Genomic DNA, 18,996 nt, shown 5'->3' on the forward strand with positions numbered 1-18,996 from the left:
GCACGGCGATGAGCTCCAGTCAAAGCTGCACCTGATCACCGCATCATCGCTATACACAGCTGGGAAACATATATCGTGCCATGCAGAATATCATCTAACGAGACGCCATGCATCGGCGGGCTCTCCTCACATAGAAATAAATAAAACTGCATATCACATTTGCAACGCGTTGGCAGTGAACGCCTCAGAGTGAGCTGGACAGAGGGACTCGGGGAGCAGGCTGATGTGTTCATGAAACGGGCGCATCAGGTCAGTCATGTATCAAATAAAAGGCAGTAAAAGTCATCCATGTCAGTTCATTACTTCCTTGTTCTCTCATTATTTTATGCTAAACACATTTTCTTTTATTTATGCGTAACCCCAATTCCAATGAAGTTGGAACATTGTGTAAAATATAAATAAAAACAGAATGCAATGATTTGCAAATCCTCTTCAACCTATATTCAATTGAATACACCACAAAGACGATAGTTAATGTTCAAACTGATAGACATTATTGTTTTTGTGCAAATATGTGCTCATTTTGAAATGGATGCCTGCAACATGTTTCAAAAAAGCTGGGAGTGTGGTATGTTTACCACTGTGTTACATCACCTTTCCTTCTACCAACACTCAATAAGCGTTTGGGAACTGAGGACACTAATTGTTGAAGCTTTGAAGGTGGAATTCTTTCCGATTCTTGCTTCATGCACTACTTCTGTTGTTCAACAGCCCGGCATCTCCGTTGTTGTATTTTGCGCTTCATAATGCGCCACACATTTTCAATGGGCGACAGGTCTGGACTGCAGGCAGACCAGTCTAGTACCCGCACTCTTTTACTATGAAGCCACACTGTTGTAACACATGCAGAATGTGGCTTGGCATTGTCTAGCTGAAATAAGCAGGGACGTCCCTGAAAAAGACATTGCTTGACTGGCAACATGTGTTGCTCCAAAACGTGGATGTACCTTTTAGCCTTGATGGTGCCATCACAGATGTGTAAGTTGCCCATGCCATGGGCACTAACACACCCCCATACCATCACAGATGCTGGCTTTTGAACTTTGCGCTGGTAACAATCTGGATGGTCTTTTTCCTGTTTTGTCCAGAGGACACGACGTCCATGATTTCTAAAAACAATTTGAAATGTGGATTCATCAGACCACAGCACACTTTTCCACTTTGCGTCTGTTCATTTCAAATGAGCTCGGGCCCAGAGAAGGCAGCGGTGTTTCTGGATGTTGTTGATGTATGGCTTTCGCTTTGCATGGAAGAGTTTTAACTTGCACTTGTAGATGTAGTGACGAACTGTGTTAACTGACAATGGTTTTCTGAAGTGTTCATGAGCCCACGCAGTAAGACCCTTTTAACAATGATGTCGGTTTTTAATCCAGTGCCGCCTGAGGGATCGAAGGTCACAGGCATTCAATGTTGGGTTTCGGTCTTGCCGTTAAGTGAAGAAAGTTCTCCAGATTCTCTGAATCTTCTGATTATATTATGGACTGTAGATGATGGAATCCCTAAATTCCTTGCAATTGAACATTGAGAAACATTGTTCTTAAACTTTTGGACTATTTTTTTTCACGCAGTTGTTCACAAAGTGGTGATCCTCGCCCAGTCTTTGCTTGTGAATGGCTGAGCCTTTTGGGGATGCTCCATTTATACCCAATCATGACACACCTGTTTCCAATTAACTTGTTCAGCTGTGGAATGTTCCAAACAGGTGTTCTTTGAGCATTCATCAACTTTCCCAGTCTTTTGTTCCTCCATCCCAGCTTTTTTGAAATGTGTTGCAGGCATCCATTTCAAAATGAGCAAATATTTGCACAAAAACAATAAAATTTATCAGTTTGAACATTAAATATCTTGTCTTTGTGGTGTATTCAATTGAATATAGGTTGAAGAGGATTTGCAAATCATTGTATTCTGTTTTTATTTACATTTTACACAATGTCCCAACTTCATTGGAATTGGGGTTGTACGTTTGCTGCTGCTGTTTGTGCGCGATGTGGTATCAGACCTTCCGCATGCTCGCACTGTTTGTGCGCGTGTGCATGAAACCGTTGCCGCACGATCGTTCACACCTTTTTTTTCCCCCCATTTTCAGCTAGTTTGTGATTCTTTTGCCCAACTTAGTCTTATGTATGAACGGGCCCTTACACTGTTAAAGCCAGATGTTTAGCATTAATAAGCACAATCTGTACTACAATAGAGTTGATTTAACACTATGATGAAGTTTATTTAACTCTATTTGGAGTGGCACTAAGTATAATCCCAGCAGAGTCTATGTGTACTACTAAACATACTGCGTTGTAAATGCAAGTAAAAAGATATTATAGAAGAAATCCTTGAGTGGAAACAGTCTTCACTCTGTTAACCTAGCATAGTATGCCATTATTCCTGGGAGGATAATATAGTGTAAAAAACAAAACAAAACACAAATCAATTTCCTAGGCTACGAGTGTGATGAAATCGTCCTGCATTTATTGATATTTACTATAAGCATCAACTTCCTTCTCCTGTCTCATTATTTTGTTGCGTTTCAAATCATTTCTGCCAGTTAGCTTTGACTGACATACTTCAGGGATGATGCTTTGAGATTTGTTGATGCACCATAAGTTTCTGTGTCATTTTATCACCAATAATTCTCTCCTCTCTGCTCATAAAAAGCCACGCACTCTGAAGTCAGAGTGTACATCATACAGCCATAGCTAACCATCTTAGCTTTGCTAACATTCACGACATTTGCCCAGCGCTCACTTCTTTATCCGGTTGTTAAGCTCTATCGTAACGCATCAAATGATAAATCTGTTTCCGGGTCCAAAGACCTGCAAGTTTACAATTAAAGTTACAGTATGTCTGTATGATCCTATTAACGATCTACAGTTTAAGTTTAGTTTGTGTTTACATTGTGCGCAAACCTCCCTCCCGACGTTCTCCGCCTCCACCTCCGTTAACCGAATTTGTCTGTTTCTACGGTAAGAACACTTAATAAAACTTTTTTCTTTTACTTTACATATTTTATTATGCACAGGTAAAATATACATGTCTGTTTGTTCATAAAAAAAATTTTTATTACAATAAACAGGACGTTAAAGTGCAAACTTCACTTTCCCCCCGAACGACATGAACAGGAAGCGATCACAGTTCACAGCAACTCTCTTTTAAAATAAGGGAGAAATAGCCTGAGCTTCTAGCATTTTTACATAAAACAAACGCAATAACAACATCTAAAATCCCAGTTAATATATCCAGGAGAGTTTTAGGCACAATATACAAATGTTGCAATGTTAATGCTGTTGTTTGTGTGCAACGGTTTAAGTGCAGCCCGATCAGAGCGTCTCAGTGCAGTTCTCAATGTTAATGACAGTGCCCATTTTTTGTTTGGACCCGGAAGTTGAAAATCCCATGATGCATTACATCACATTTAACAACCGGATATTCAAATGTATCTTGGATTCAGCAGGCTTTCATTTTTGCCACTGTGTCCATCAGGATTGGGTTACTTTTAACTACAACACTGTTAAAATGGCAAATATTGCGCACGTTTAAAAATCCTATAATGGTTGCTTTCTCTTTTTTGAAACAGAAAAATGTCATTTACCCCACGCAAAGTGTGAATTCTTGACTTCCAGGGACTCGATAAACTAATTAACATTAATTTGACTGAACCTTCCCTTTAACACATAAGAAGTGACATATCAGGTGGTTTTATACAGATGTACATCATATCATATTTTTAATGTATATTTCAGACAATATTGTGAATCTCATATAATGATTTGGAAGATGTGGCGTCATTCTGTTTTTGATTTCCTCCGGCCACGCCTACTAGAGACAATCCGGTCATGTTAAACAGCATTATTTTCCACCTCATTATCTGCCAGTATTTCACAATGCATAAAAACAATCTGCTGCTGTTTTTATTTTTTTTTTTTCTTCACATGTTTCTGTTGAGTTTGGAATTGCTGAGATTCAAATATTGTAAGTGGATCATTTATATTTTGTACTGTTTACAACTTTCCAAGTGCATGAGAAGGACTATCAAAAGACAGATTATTGTTATATATAAAAGAAAAAGAAGCTCGTTCAACATATATATATATATATATATATATATATATATATATATATATATATATATTAAAGCATTTCCTGCTGTTGTCCACTGAGGAGCGTGGTCTCAATCATGAAGGTGTACACCGTTTGGAAGTATGAATGTTTATTTTGTAGACTCATCGTCAAGCATTTAAATAAACTGAGGTGAGACGTGTGCACGTGTTGGAATTGACACCAACCTGACTGGACAACAAATCAAAGATCAAACATTAGTGCCAAGTGTACATGACAGATTGTAGATTGTTTTTATCATCACCTGCCGTAATATCGACCTTCCTTGTGGATTTTTGACCTCTTTATTTTATGTACAAATTGTGTTGTGTTTTTGTTGTTCCTTTAAATTACTTTTCCCCTATTTGCATAAGCATTGATGATGTGTTGTTTTTCATTTTTCTGACTCCATCTTTGTATTATAGCTTCGGAAAGCTTGTATTTAACAATGCCTTATGAGCCACAGCTTAGCGACGAGTAGGTTTTGATCACAAGCTCTTTATTTGAACTCATCCTTTCCAAAGTGTATGACAATAAAAAAAAATGTATGTTTTCATTTTGGATGTTTTCTCTTTCTTTTTGTCATCTTTTATCGTTGCTTTAATTTGGTTGAAAGTTTGAACACGTGTTTGGAGTGAGTTTTAGAGTCTTACAGCGGATATACTGTAAGCAGGGGTGGTGGCCAAGTGGTTAATGTGCTTGGTTTCAGTTCGGAAGGTTCTGGGTTCAAATCCCACCCCTGCCACATTTCTCCATGTAATGTGGAGTTGCGTCAGGAAGGGCATCCGGCGTAAAACCTGTGCCAAATCAACATGCAGATCCACCTTGGATTTGCTGTGGCGACCCCGAGTGCAAACAAGGGAGCAGCAGAAGGGACTTACTTACAGCGGATATACTGTGGAAAGTCGACACACTCCTGGATTTTTATATATTTTAATTTCTTTATACTATTAGAAAAGAGAGAGAGATAATTCAGAATGGTCTATAATTAACATTTTTAAAAATTCTCAACTTTAAACACAAACAGAAAAGAAATTTGTATAAGTTGATATAAAGTAAATAAAAATACCAAAGCCAAAAAATAAAATATAAATGGGTTTCATAAGTAATGACACCTTCTAGTGTAACACAAGTAAATTGTCACTTTTACAGCCAGTTTTTTTTAGACTATTCAGGGGGTGGACACATGAACATTTCCAAGTCACTGAAATGTCTTTAACATCATTTATGTCAATCAAAAAAGCCCCCGTCACACATAGCAAGAATGTGGAGGAACCATTCCGACACGGCAAATATTGCCATAATCCGACACAGTCGGGAGGAAAAGAGGCGTGGTCAGCCGTAGTCCGAATGCATCCGAACTGCCTTGTGCACACCTGCGGGATGCAGCCCAAACATATTTCAGGCAACAGTCAGATGACACAGACTGCTGTCAGACGACACCGATATTGGAGCTGTCACTCACTCACTCACCCAGCCAATCAAATCTCTGCTCATCCTCACATTCCCAGCGCTAAACTGACCTCTCATCAGTGCGTGTCTCACATGACAGACTGCACGCAGGTGATCCGAGTGATGACACCCAGAGAGTTTTGAACATGTGCGTCACACTCGGGGCCGCCAGCCAATTTTGACCAACTGTGACAACTTCCGCAGATAGCTGTCAGAACATTTTGGAACTGAAATCCAACACTTTTCCGATGTGCGCCGGTTCATAAGTCCAATGCCACTCTGCGTGATTCCGGCTATGTGTGACGGGGGTATAAGAAAAACAGTGGTTCTCTCTGGCTGCTATTTCAACATGGTGGAATCCACTCTGAAACCGTCCATCCATCCATCAATTTTCTTCCGCTTATCCTAGGTCGGGTGGCGGGGGCAGCAGCTCAAGCAAAGCTGCCCAGACCTCCTGATCCACACACACTTCCCCCAGTTCCCAAGCCAGCTGAGAGACGTAGTCCCTCCAGCGTGATCTGGGTCTTCCCCGGGGCCTCCTCCCGATGGGATGTGCCCGGAACACCTCTCCAGCGAGGCGTCCAGGGGGCATCCGGAAAAGATGCCCGAGCCACCTCAGCTGGCTCCTTTCGACGTGGAGGAGCAGTGGCTCGACTCCAAGCTCCTCCCGAGTGACAGAGCTCCTCACCCTATCTTTAAGGGAGTGCCCAGCCACGCTGCAGAGGAAACTCATCTCGGCCGCTTGTACCTGCGATCTTGTTCTTTCGGTCATGAGCCAAATCTCATGACCATAGGTGAGGGTCGGAACGTAGATCGATCGATAAATCGAGAGCCTTGCCCCCTGCTCAGCTCTCTTTTCACCACAACGGTCCGATACAGTGACCGCATCACTGCAGATGCTGCACCGATCCGTCTATGGATCTCATGCTCCATCTGTCCCTCACTCGTGAACAAGACCCCGAGATACTTAAACTCCTCCACCTGAAGCAAAGACACCCCACCAACCTGAAGAGGGCAAGGCACCTTTTTCTGGTCGAGAACCATGGCCTCGGATTTGGAGGTGCTGTGTAAATCTAACATGTTTCTCATATATTATGTAAAAGCTAGCGAGAAATAAACACATATAAAACAGAAAACGCTGTTTTTGTAACCCAATAAACACCTCTGGAGTGATTTACAAGACATCTCGGGGACGTCACACACTATTAAAGGTAACTTCCGGTCTTTTCAAAAGCTCGTGTATGTGCAGACACTATTAAAAGGTACATGTTCATACAGCCAAGGGTATTTTAGCATTGCCTTACATTTTACATTTTTTAATGACAGTGCCAGGATCAGCCTGCAGTGACATACAGTGGGGAAAATAAGTATTTGACCCCCTGTCAGTTTTGCAGGTTTTCCCTCCTACAAAGAAGGTCTGTAATTTTTATTGTAGGTACACTTCAACTATGAGATACAGAATAAAAAAAAAAAATCCAGAAAATCACATTGTATGATTTTTAAATAATGAATATGCATGTTATTGCATAAAATAAGTAGTTGACCCCCTACCAATTAGCAAGAATTCTGGCTCTCACAGATCTGTTAATTTTTCTTTAAGAAGCCCTCTTATTCTGCACTCTTTACTTGTATTAATTGCACCTGTTTGAACTTGTTACCTGTATAAAAGACACCTGTTCACACACTCAGTCAATCACACTCCAACCTGTCCACCATAGCCAAGACCAAAGAGCTGTCTAAGGACACCAGGGACAAAACTGTAGACCTGCACAAGGCTGGGATGGACTACAGGACAACAGGCAAGTAGCTTGGTAGAAAACAACAACTGTTGAGATTATTTATTAGAAAGTGGAAGAAACACAAGATGACTGTCAATCTCCCTCGGTCTGGGATTCCATGCAAGATCTCACTTTGTGAGGTAAGGATGATTCTGAGAAAGCTCAGAACTACACAGGAGGACCTGGTCAATGACCTGAAGAGAGCTGGGACCACAGTCACAAAGATTACATTAGTAACACATGATGCTGCCATGGTTTAAAATCCTGCAGGGCAGCAAGGTCCCCCTGCTCAAGCCAGCACATGTCCAGGCCCGTTTGAAGTTCACCAGTGACCATCTGGATGATCCAGAGGAGGCATGGGAGAAGGTCATGTGGTCAGATGAGACCAAAATAGAACTTTTGGAATCAACTCCACTCACTGTGTTTAGAGGATGAGAACAACCCCAAGAACACCGTCCCAATCATGAAGCATGGGGGTTGAAACATCATTTTTAGGGGCGATTCTCTGCAAAGGGGAAAGGACGACTGCAGCGTATTGAAGGGAGGATGGATGGGGCCATGTATCGTGAGATTCTGGCAAACAACCTCCTTCCCTCAGTAAGAGCATTGAAGATGGGTCATGGCTGGGTCTTCCAGCATGACAATGACCCCAAACACACAGCCAGGTCAACTAAGGAGGGGCTCCGTAAGAAGCATTTCAAGGTCCTGGAGTGGCCTGGCCAGTCTCCAGACCTGAACTCAATAGAAAATCTTTGGAGGGAGCTGAAACTCCAAGCCTGAAAGATTTGGAGAAGATCTGTATGGAGGAGTAGACCAAAATCCCTGCTGCAGTGTGTGAAAACTTGGTCAAGAACTACAGGAAATGTCTGACCTCTGTAATGGCAGACAAATGTTTCTGTACCAATTGTTAAGCTCTGTTTTTCTAGGGGGGCTAAAGAAAAACTAACAGGTTGGTAACAGCCAGAATTCTTGCTTGTTGGGAGGTGATCAAATACTTATTTTATGCAGTAAAATGCAAATTAATTATTTAAAAATCATACAATGTGATTTACTGGATTTTTTTTTTTTTTTTTAGATTCTGTCTCTCACAGTTGAAGTGTACCTATGATAACAATTACAGACCTCTCCATTCTTTGTAGGTGGGAAAACTTGCAAAACTGACAGGGGGTCAAATACTTATTTTCCCCACTGTACCACGTTTGGTAGAAATTGGAAGAGGACCTGGGAGGAGTGAGCCAACAAACGGAAAAGTGGACTTGACCTTGACCCCAGTTACTGACCTTTGGTAAATTTGATCTCACCTAGGGAATTTCAAAACTAATCTCTGTATGTGTGCCACATTTGGTGTAAATCAGAGTGAAATACCTTGACCCCAATGATTGGCTTTTGTAAATTTAACATCACCTGGGAACACATATAAGTGTGCCATGTTTTTTTGCAAATTGGAGTTTGGTTGGGTGGGGGTGGGGGGGATCATAATTTTGACCCCAGTGACTTTTTGCTTTGCCAAAACAAACCCCTAAAATCAATTCTGGGGTCACACAGCAAGAGTTTGGTGATAACAGGCCCAAGCACTCTGGACGTGCAATAGAACAAACATGAACACACACAAATGTTTTTCAGATTATAGTGTGATTTCTATCATACTGTGGAGATTGGCTTAGTTTGATTTTAAAGGGGATCATTTTAGAAATTTTAATCTGGAGAAACCTGAATTTTCTTTTTTTAATTCCATGAAGAAATTAAAATGTGTAAAAGCCCAAGAGTGTGTAGACGTCCACTATTCAAATGATCAGTCAGTAGTAGTTTTCCTTAACTGATGCCCTTGTGTGACTTTCTCAAAATATTAAAAGTGAGACTTTTTATTGAGTCACTCCCACCTTGCAGGCTTGAAGGGTGAAGAGTTTATCCTTCGCTGAAAACAGTGGCTGTCATCATCTTAAATTCATGTCCCTTACAATGTGCTCCAGTGGTTTTACGGTGGGAAAAAAGTATAACGTCTATCAAAACCAATTAGTTTTTGCAGCATAATCCACTTCTCTCTTTTCTATCCGTCTGCTCAGACCTTTGACAAAATACGGGTAAGAGCACATTTTGCAGCTGCTCTTCTCTGTGAAGTGCAAAATTAACAGCCGCATAAAAAAATACATCTGTATTATCTGACGCACATTCTCAGCTGTCCTGAAGTAAAGCACACTGAACAGTGTGCTGCAGCAATAAAACACTAAATCAGACTAAAAATCAGTTTTAATTGGTCGCCTTTCAAGAAAGCCGGAGCAAAAAATCATATGAAAAGAAAAAAGAATGACGACTTAAGACAACCGACACAATCAACTAAGTGTTTATTTGTTTTTGTGAAGGCTGGAGATACTATATGTAACACTTTATTTACATGATTTGAGATTATTGCTTCTGCAGAGCTGTTAGTGCATATGGTGGACTTTCATGACCATTTTTACTTTAGCCATCAGAGCATAATAGAGTTTATAATAAACCCAATTTACTGTATTTTGAGAGGGAATTACATTCAAATCAGATGAGATAGAAGGAATCATAGTATTTTTTGAAGACCAAAATGGCTGCTGAGCTTAAGAGTGTGTACACATTATTTTGCATGCACCTTCTTAATTACTCTGTGTGTGGCTTGCTATGGCAGCCTGGAGCAGAGGATGGCAATATTCACCGTTGAGGATGTCCTTATCAAAAATTGAAAATTGTTGAATTTTTCTTACAGCAGAGACCTTTCAGTTTTAATTCCAGGGGTTTAACAAACATCTCACATTAACCATTTATGAATTAGAGACATTTTTTATTTGCAATTTTTATATTTTCAAGGAAAACAAGTAATCAGACAAACTAACCAGTCTAAATGTAAGGATTAAATCATGAACATGCCAGGACACTGTCATCACTTTCTAAAAAAACCCAGGATGGCCAGGCCAAGATGTGAAAACAGGACATGTCTTGGGAAAACAGGATGTTTGGTCACCCCAGTGTAAATAGTAATGGGACATACTACATTACGTTAACATTAGCTTACTACTGTGCATAAGCCTACGTACAATGCATTTTATTTGTAAGATTTTCTGGAGGGACTACACTGGAGGGACTACGTGTCTCAGCTGGCTTGGGAACGCCTTGGGGTTCCCCCGGAGGAGCTGGGGGAGGTGTGTGTGGATCGGGAGGTCTGGGCGGCTTTGCTTGAGCTGCTGCCCCTGCGACCCGACTCCGGATAAAGCGGAAGAAAATGGATGGATGTATGTAAGATTTTCTGCAATTTTAACAAGAAAACTTAGAATATGAGGCATATTTAGCACTTAATTTGATTGAATTTTAAACAAATTTATGTGATAGAATAATTCACATTTTCTGCAATAAGCTTCAAACTACAACCATTACTTCATTTTTTTAAAAACCTGCTTATTCCAAATAAGGGTCACCGGCTGTCAGTGTTGGAGAGGCGGGGTACACCATGTGCCAGTCTATCGCAAGCCGACACATCTAGACAAACTCGTTCATTCACACCTACACTCAATTTACAGTCAACAGTTCACCTAATGTGCGTGTCTTTGGAAATGGGAGAAAGCCAGGGCACAAGCAGGAAACTCACGCAAACATGGTGAGAACATGCAAACTCCACTCAGAAAGCACCAGGTGGGAAGCGAACCTGGGACCTTCTCGCTGTGAGGCAACAAGGCTATCCGCAACAACAATGTAACCTGAAAATAGAAGAGAGAATGACTAACTAGGGTGCATATAAATAATATTCTAATGTCATATGATGACATCATATACATCAGCAGGTAGTATCATGGTTGCTCATTAATAAACACTTGGAATCATTCTTGTAACTTGCTTCCAAAGTATTGTGGGAAAAGTGTTTTGCTTTGTTTTTTGTCATTTGTCAAATGACATAATTTGGCGACGACATCTTGACACCATATTTACAACCCCAAATCCAATGATGTTGGGATGCTGTGTAAATTGTAAATAAAAACAGAATGCAATGATTTGCAAATCCTCTTCAACCTATATTCAATTGAATACACCACAAAGACAAGATAGTTAATGTTCAAACTGATAAACTTTACTGTTTTGTGCAAATATTTGCTCATTTTGAAATGCATGCCTGCAACACATTTCAAAAAGCTGGGACAGTGGTATGTTTACCACTGTGTTACATCACCTTTCCTTCTAACAACACTCAATAAGTGTTTGGGAACTGAGGACACTAATTGTTGAAGCTTTGTAGGTGGAATTCTTTCCCATTCTTATTTGATGGACGACTTCAATTGTTCAACAGTCCGGGGTCTCCGTTGTCATATTTTGCGCTTCATAATGCACCACACATGTTCAATGGGCGACAGGTCTGGACTGCAGGCAGGCCAGTCTAGTACCTGCACTCTTTTACTACGAAGCCATGCTGTTGTAACACGTGCAGAATGTGGCTTGGCATTGCCTTGCTGAAATAAGCAGGGACATCCCTGAAAAAGACGTTGCTTGGATGGCAGCATTTGTTGTTCCAAAACCTGGATGTACCTTTCAGCATTGATGGTGCCATCACAGATATGTAAGTTGCCCACTAACACACCCCCATACCATCACAAATGTTGACTTTTGAACTTTGTGCTGGTAACAATCTGGATGGTCTTTTTCCTCTTTTGTCCGGAGGACATGAAGTCCATGATTTCCAAAAACAATCTGAAATGTGGACTCATCAGACCACAGCACACTTTTCCACTTTGCGTCTGTCCACTTCAAATGAGCTCGGGCCCAGAGAAGACAGCGGCGTTTCTGGATGTTGTTGATGTATGGCTTTCACTTTGCATGGTGGAGTTTTAACTTGCACTTGTAGATGTAGCGATGAACTGTGTTAACTGACAATGGTTTTCTGAAGTGTTCGTGAGCTCATGCAGTAAGATGCTTTACACAATGATGTCAGTTTTTAATGCAGTGCTGCCTGAGGGATCAAAGGTCACGGGCATTCGATGTTGGTTTTCGGCCTTGCTGTTTACGTGTAGAAAGTTCTCCAGATCCTCTGAATCTTCTGATTATATTATGGACTGTAGATGAGGGAATCCCCAAATTCCTTGCATTGAGAAACATTGTTCTTCACGCAGTTGTTCACAAAGTGGTGATCCTCGCCCCATCTTTGCTTGTGAATGGCAGAGCCTTTTGGGGATGCTCCTTTTACCAATCATGACACACACAATTAGTGTCCTCAGTTCCCAAACGCTTATTGAGTGTTGTTAGAAGGAAAGGTGATGTAACACAGTGGAAAACATACCACTGTCCCAGCTTTTTTGAAATGTGTTGCAGGTATCCATTTCAAAATGAGCAACCATTTGCACAAAAACAAAAACGTTTGTCAGTTTGAACATTAAATATCTTGTCTTCGTGGTGTATTCAGTTGAATATAGGTTGAAGAGGACTTGCAAATTGTTTTCTGTTTTTATTTACATTTCACACAACGTCCCATCTTCATTGGAATTGGGGTTGTACGTCAGCAGATAGTATTGCATTTGCTGAATCTTTTGCTCTGGAAAGCATTTATTTACCTCTCTTCGGGCCCATTCACACTATGACTTGAAGTGGCTGATGTTGGTCAACATAGCAAATTTTCAAAAATCTTGGTGAAATGCTGGATAAGGCTTGCTCCAGGGGTCCAAATTTCCTGTCTACAACGCAGTTTGACATAGCTCAGTGGAGGGCGACATTGTATACACAGAGCTTGACTTTTTCCAACGGTCCACTGACTTAGTATAGGACGTAGTTCAACTTTGTATGTGTATTGGCAGTACACTCCATGGAGCAGTCGTGTAGCTTGGTGGAGCTGATCGACTCAACATTTGAGACATCACGTGACATAGTCTATATAAGCGTCACATAACCTTGTGACTGTGTCATTTGCTACCAGAGAGTGCGTCATTGAGATGGGGTCTACAGATTCCCCCACATTTCTTCCTATTTCTTCATGTTGGAGGGATCCAGAGGAGGTGGTGCGTCCAGTTCAGCCTCCAACATTGGCCAGCGGAGGCTGCCGAAAGTGAAGTCACGGTAGTGGAGTTCAACTCTTGGTGTCATTTTTTTTTTAAAGCATGAACGCCGAAGATTATAAGCAAGTTGAAAATTTTTCTTGGACCATGGCAAACAGCATTGCCTGACTGAATTAAACTTAGCTCTTGCCGTCTGGCAGACCTCAGCTTTGGTTGACATTAATCAACATTTCACTCTCCGTCCACAAACACTGAACTAATCAGAGTGTAAATGCACCAACAGTTTTGAAGCTATTGCGATAAATGTGATTTTCAGAATATTAAATGCCCTTGATTGACCTTTGACCTTCATATTCATGTCATGCTAAGATGTTATCATCAGCATTTCACATGTGAAATATGAATGAAATTGGCATATTTGTCCAGACACACACACACACACACACACTGATTGCAATAGTCTCACAAACTCTGAGGGCTCAACTGACTATTAAAACTAAAACAAAAATGACATTTGAAGGAAAAAAATTTAAAAGTCACAAAATATGATGAAATTAACATGACTGCTCCTGAGGTCTGGTTCATTTCTCTTGTTGCTGCTCCTCTGTGAGCGAGCTGGTGTGCTGACATGCGATGTCACATCTGTAACTTAGCGCTTGAGCGAGGAGACGGACAGCAGACAGATAAATGATAGATGAATGAGAGGTGCATATCCAGTCTCCATGCCTACCTCTGACTTCCAACCTCTGCCACTGAGGTGTAAAATAATCCACATCACTCAGTCTTGAGGATGGCTGAAGCCCAGCCGACTGTGAATTTATGGTTTTTGCGTAGATTCTCAAAAGTGTTAAAACTAGACATGGTTCAGTGCAATCCTTGTTAGATACAGATACAAGGGTGGGAGAAAAAAACTACAACGATGACTATATATATATATGTGTGTGTGTGTGTATGTATGTATGCATATACTAAATTGTCTCATTAAAATGAAAAAACAGTAGGAGGGTTATCAAATCTAAATGTGTGTGCAGCATCTGTGCATTTTTACTTGTGCTGTTGGACTATTTCCACCTTCTGCTAAATTAAATTGCTCCATGATTACAACTGACTCATATTTGTTACCTAAAACAAACAAACAAGCAAAAAAAAATTTGATGAAAAGTTTAATTTACCTCCACATCAGTGATAAGACTTTCTGTTCTGATAACACAAAACTTCAGCATCAGCGTCGGTCATATTAAGCGCAAACAAAATACTTGCCGAAGGAAAAACATCTAGGATCACATGGAATTTATGTTCTTCGTTTGCCCTGATGTTTGATCTTTTGGGTGTGATCTATATTTTCTCATCATTGTGTTTTCTTTAATCCATTTCCAATTAACATCACCTGGGATTAACACACAGAAGCGCAAGGCAGCAGGCAATAAAATGTTGATAAGGTTTCGCCACAGTGGAGGATTACTGGAGAATAAAGAGGTCACATATACAGCAAGCAGATAACGGCCAACGCATGTCTTCAAAACAGATTTTACCGATACTACACAAAAATACCCAGATATCAAGGTAATACATGATGAAAATACTGTGCATTCCTGTCTCTTAAAAACCACAGGCTCCATGTTAAAGCTTGCACAAAGCAATGCACAGCGTAGTGAGTGTATTTGTGATTATTCAGCTGAAGTCAAGTCTGGGAGCATACGGTGATGCAACATGTTGCTGCATCCAACACACTGCAGAATCGCCCCAGTCCCATCACTCAGACGGACATCTGAGTTGTGTCTTCAAAGGAAATGTAATGCTTCATTTTCAGCCAGAATGAAACTCTGAAGACTGATGATGTCCAAATGTAGTTTTAAGCCAGTCAAGTCAAGTCTGGGAGAGTATGATGAAGCCACGTGTCGCCACAACCACTGCAATATCGAAACAACCTGGGACCTGGGTGGCAACCACCCAAGCAGACAACTGATCCATCCCCATTTCTTGAAAGTAACTATCTATATCTGCTGCAGCCAGATGAAATATGGAGATCCAGCTGCTGGGGTCCTCAACACTGAGGCACCTGGGTAGTGGATCATGCATAGAGAAACACAACACATGACCAAAGTGTCCTACTTGGTGCTTGCTCCCAATGCAACTGATACTTCTCATCTGCTTATCCCAAAGCTTGTTTGACACAGAGTCATTCCAGAGGTCCAGAACAATCCTTTAAAGAGACCTAGTAACAAAGACATCTACTCATCACCTTAAGTCACTGGTTAGCATGAGTCTCACACTGTATGGTTGCCAAACACTGTTATTTTCATGCCCAGCGTCCATGTTCTTCATTCAGATTGGAGAGGTTTGACTTATCTGTGCACCCATGGGCATGTTGGTCTTAAAATGAAGTGTAGCCAGGTGTACCGCTGTGAAGCAGTTGAAAATGACCACCAAAAATCTCTGCAATATTCAGATATGCCTTACATAGGTAGAGTCATGATGTGTGTACACACTGCATGTACACACAGTAATATTGATTAGCTGTCATATTTCTCCTTTTCATTAATCAAAATAAAAGGAATCTGAATTGAAAACAAACACCAAAATCAAAATAAAAGTAAAATCTTATGGAAAAACACAAAACATTAACAGCTCTGGTTTGTACCATATAGTTTTCGAGTGGATTTTTTTCTTACTCCTTGGGTTTGCAGTCAAGGAGCACAAACACAGCGCTGGCCATGGGACAGTCCAAGCATGGGGGCTTTCAGGTTGGACGAAGATGGAGAATAAAAAGGTATTTCAGTAATAAGTTGCTTAATTGCTTCACCTCAGGGACCTCTGGTGGATGCTGGTTGATGCTTTGCCAGAAAACCTCTCTCTTCTGTCACCCACTCAGTCCACCATTTAAATAGTAATGTCTTACTTTACTTACTTTGTGTTCAGATTCCCCGGCATGTAAATAGCAAAGTGGAGTTAGACACGGTGCAACGCAGCATGCTCCCACACCTGACCCGCGTATGAGTGAGTCTTTTGTGATAGATGTTTTTGGGGGTAAAACTGTTTTACATTATGGTGAACAGCATGAGAGTAATTTAACTGTCAAAAAAAACAAACAAACAAACAAACAAAAAAAACACTTGGTGAACCCACACTGGTTTGAACTGTACATCTCATAAATAAACATTACATAATGCAAGTGGATAGAGGATGTTACCCTGTCCTCCCCTCCAACAGGCCCTGTGCTCGTCCATCTAGCAGATAATGTCCAGTGACAATAGCACCCATAGAAATGTTAAGATCCAGTATAGTTTTCCTAAATTTTCACATTATATCACGGAGTGAATATACTTCAGAGTTCTAAAGCTTGCCTTCATCTTGAAATATTTTAATTGATGCCATATGAAAAGCGATGCCCTAAGACATATCAAATTAATTCCACAGGCCTCTATGTGCTAATAACGGTTCAGGTAGCAGGCACAGAAAATTTGTTCTTAAAAATGACTTGAAAGACAAACAGGTTTGTTTGGACACACACACACACACACACACACACATTGCAACAAGTACAATTAACTCTGACATGAAGTTGTCATGACACTTTGCTTTAATTAAACATGGTCTGCTCTGTTTTTAGAAGGCCCACTCATCAGACTGCCCCTGGCTCGGGTTAGAGTTAGATTTAGGGTTATGGTTGGATTTAGGGTTAGACTGTTCAGTCATTGCCCCAGCAGTTAATACAGAGAATCTTCAGTCATTCTACGAGGATGACAATAAAATGTCAACTCTGAGACCCAGAAGGCAGTGAGGAGAGAGTATTGCTGAGAGTGCAAAGCAGCAAGAAAGTATACTGGTCCACATTACAGACAGTTCTAGACCAATGAGGCATGCAAAGCACAAAACTGCAAGATCGTGAATACACCTTTAGAGGCCTTGCTAGCCACTTTTCATCATTGCTGCATTATGTTCAAAGCATACATGTGAAATCCAGTTTTCCGATATGAGATAATTATTGAACTTCACAAGTTGAAGTATTGTTGGCTGGCTGTTTGGACATACTCTAACAGTGTGGCGTCCTGCAAGGCCCTGTGCTAAGACACCTTCCAATTTAATGTTGTTTGTGTTTTTCCTTCCTCCCCCTCCATGCAGGCTGTAGCGGAGGCATCAACGCGACTGTGTCTTTGTGTGAAGCTCGTCGTCAGCTCTGCTCATACGCGCTTCACTGCCCTACCTCCTGCCCACCCGCTCTTGCTCCGCCCTGTCTCCACCGTCCTCCTCCCACTCCTTCTTGTTCCAGCTATAGCACATACATGTTTCCCCCACCCAACGCCTGATTGGACCCTTTAGCGGTCAGTATTGGCCCACTTCTCCGGAGTGGGTAATGCCGCACACTTACAAACAGAGAGGCCTTTCTCCACAATATGCCTGAAACTCCTCCCCCACCAAAAATGACCCACTTGTATTTCCTGTTGACCAATTTTCAACAGTACGTACAGTTCATGCTACACCATTCATGTCATGCTGCAACTCATCCTCTGCTGCAAATATGTTTTTTGATACCATGAATGCAAAACACAGTGTTCTTGTCTTTTTGTAGGGAACGCTTCAGACAAATCCTAAAACAATTAGCTGCAATGCCGAGTATGCAAATGAGCCAGTTTATCATTGGAGCTACACCACACAGGTCCATCACGCTTTGATATGTGCATTCCTGCAGTACAAGGTTTATCTGTAGTTTTTCTTAAAGAAAAAAAGAATCTAACTTCACACCACAGCACACCTGGAGCTTTGTGCAGTTGTGCAGAAAATCGAGATACGCACAATAGCAATTCCACAGTCAGGAGGATAAGTGCCTTGCTCAAGGGCATCTCAGAAGAGGTACAAACAAGTGTCTTTGTGTTTAATTTTGTCATGTTGAATGCAGAATGTGCCATCAGATCAAATGTACACAACAACAACTACATCAATAATAATAATAATAATAATAATAATATGCCTGAAAAACACTGGAGATACGAGCTCCATTTCAGGTTCAATTCCTGATTGTTCAACCTTTCTTATCCATCTCTGCTTCAGAATGTAACTGAATGTATTCCAGACCAACCTGTTCAGTCCCATGAAAATCAGTTCAACCGTTTCTGAATAATCCTTCTAACAAGCTCAGAAACACACATGGTTGGAAGGTCAAAATAAATCCTAAACTCTGTTGCTCACCATGCAGAACTGAACCTCATCATTCTACAACACCACCTGCACTTGGACTTTAGATTTAAAGAAAGGAATTCTTAAAATTATTTTTGCTAAAAATGTTTACCACATAGGCAGTTTGGTGAAGGTGTAAACCTGATGAACAAACTCAGTGTGTTTTTGTCTAACCACCTCACCTGGTTGTGTCACCTTGCAAGTCACCATCAGCTCACTGGTTTGCTTCTTAAATTTCTGGGATGACCTAAAAGCCAGCCACTGCTGTTAAGAAAAAGATAGAAAGAATCAGAGGTTTGTGGCGCAAGTCAAACATTTAAATGGTAATATCACAATTTAATTGATTCCATTACATGGTCTGCTAACTTAGAAACCGGCACGCCTGTTTGTCTGGAGTGACAAATTAATCTCTTCTGAGTAAGCAAATAAGAATGAAATGAAACCCACATATTTGCATCCAGCAGACTGGACACAATTTGATGTTTTCTCTGAGGAACGTACGTTTA

The 18,996-nt window shown here is 40.9% G+C and overlaps 1 protein-coding gene across 1 annotated transcript in view; it reads left to right on the forward strand.

Annotated features, from left to right (window-relative positions):
- The window catches only part of ksr2 (kinase suppressor of ras 2), a 494,388-nt gene extending 476,175 nt beyond the window's left edge, over positions 1-18,213 (forward strand). Inside the window, exon 22 of the mRNA XM_034170877.1 lies at positions 17,438-18,213. Within this exon, the coding sequence (XP_034026768.1) occupies positions 17,438-17,444 (7 nt within the window). The 3' untranslated portion in view covers positions 17,445-18,213. The remainder of the gene's footprint in view (positions 1-17,437) is intronic.
- Positions 18,214-18,996: the final 783 nt, after the last annotated feature.

Source organism: Thalassophryne amazonica, chromosome 5, assembly GCF_902500255.1.
Source record: "Thalassophryne amazonica chromosome 5, fThaAma1.1, whole genome shotgun sequence".
Lineage (NCBI taxonomy): Eukaryota > Metazoa > Chordata > Actinopteri > Batrachoidiformes > Batrachoididae > Thalassophryne > Thalassophryne amazonica.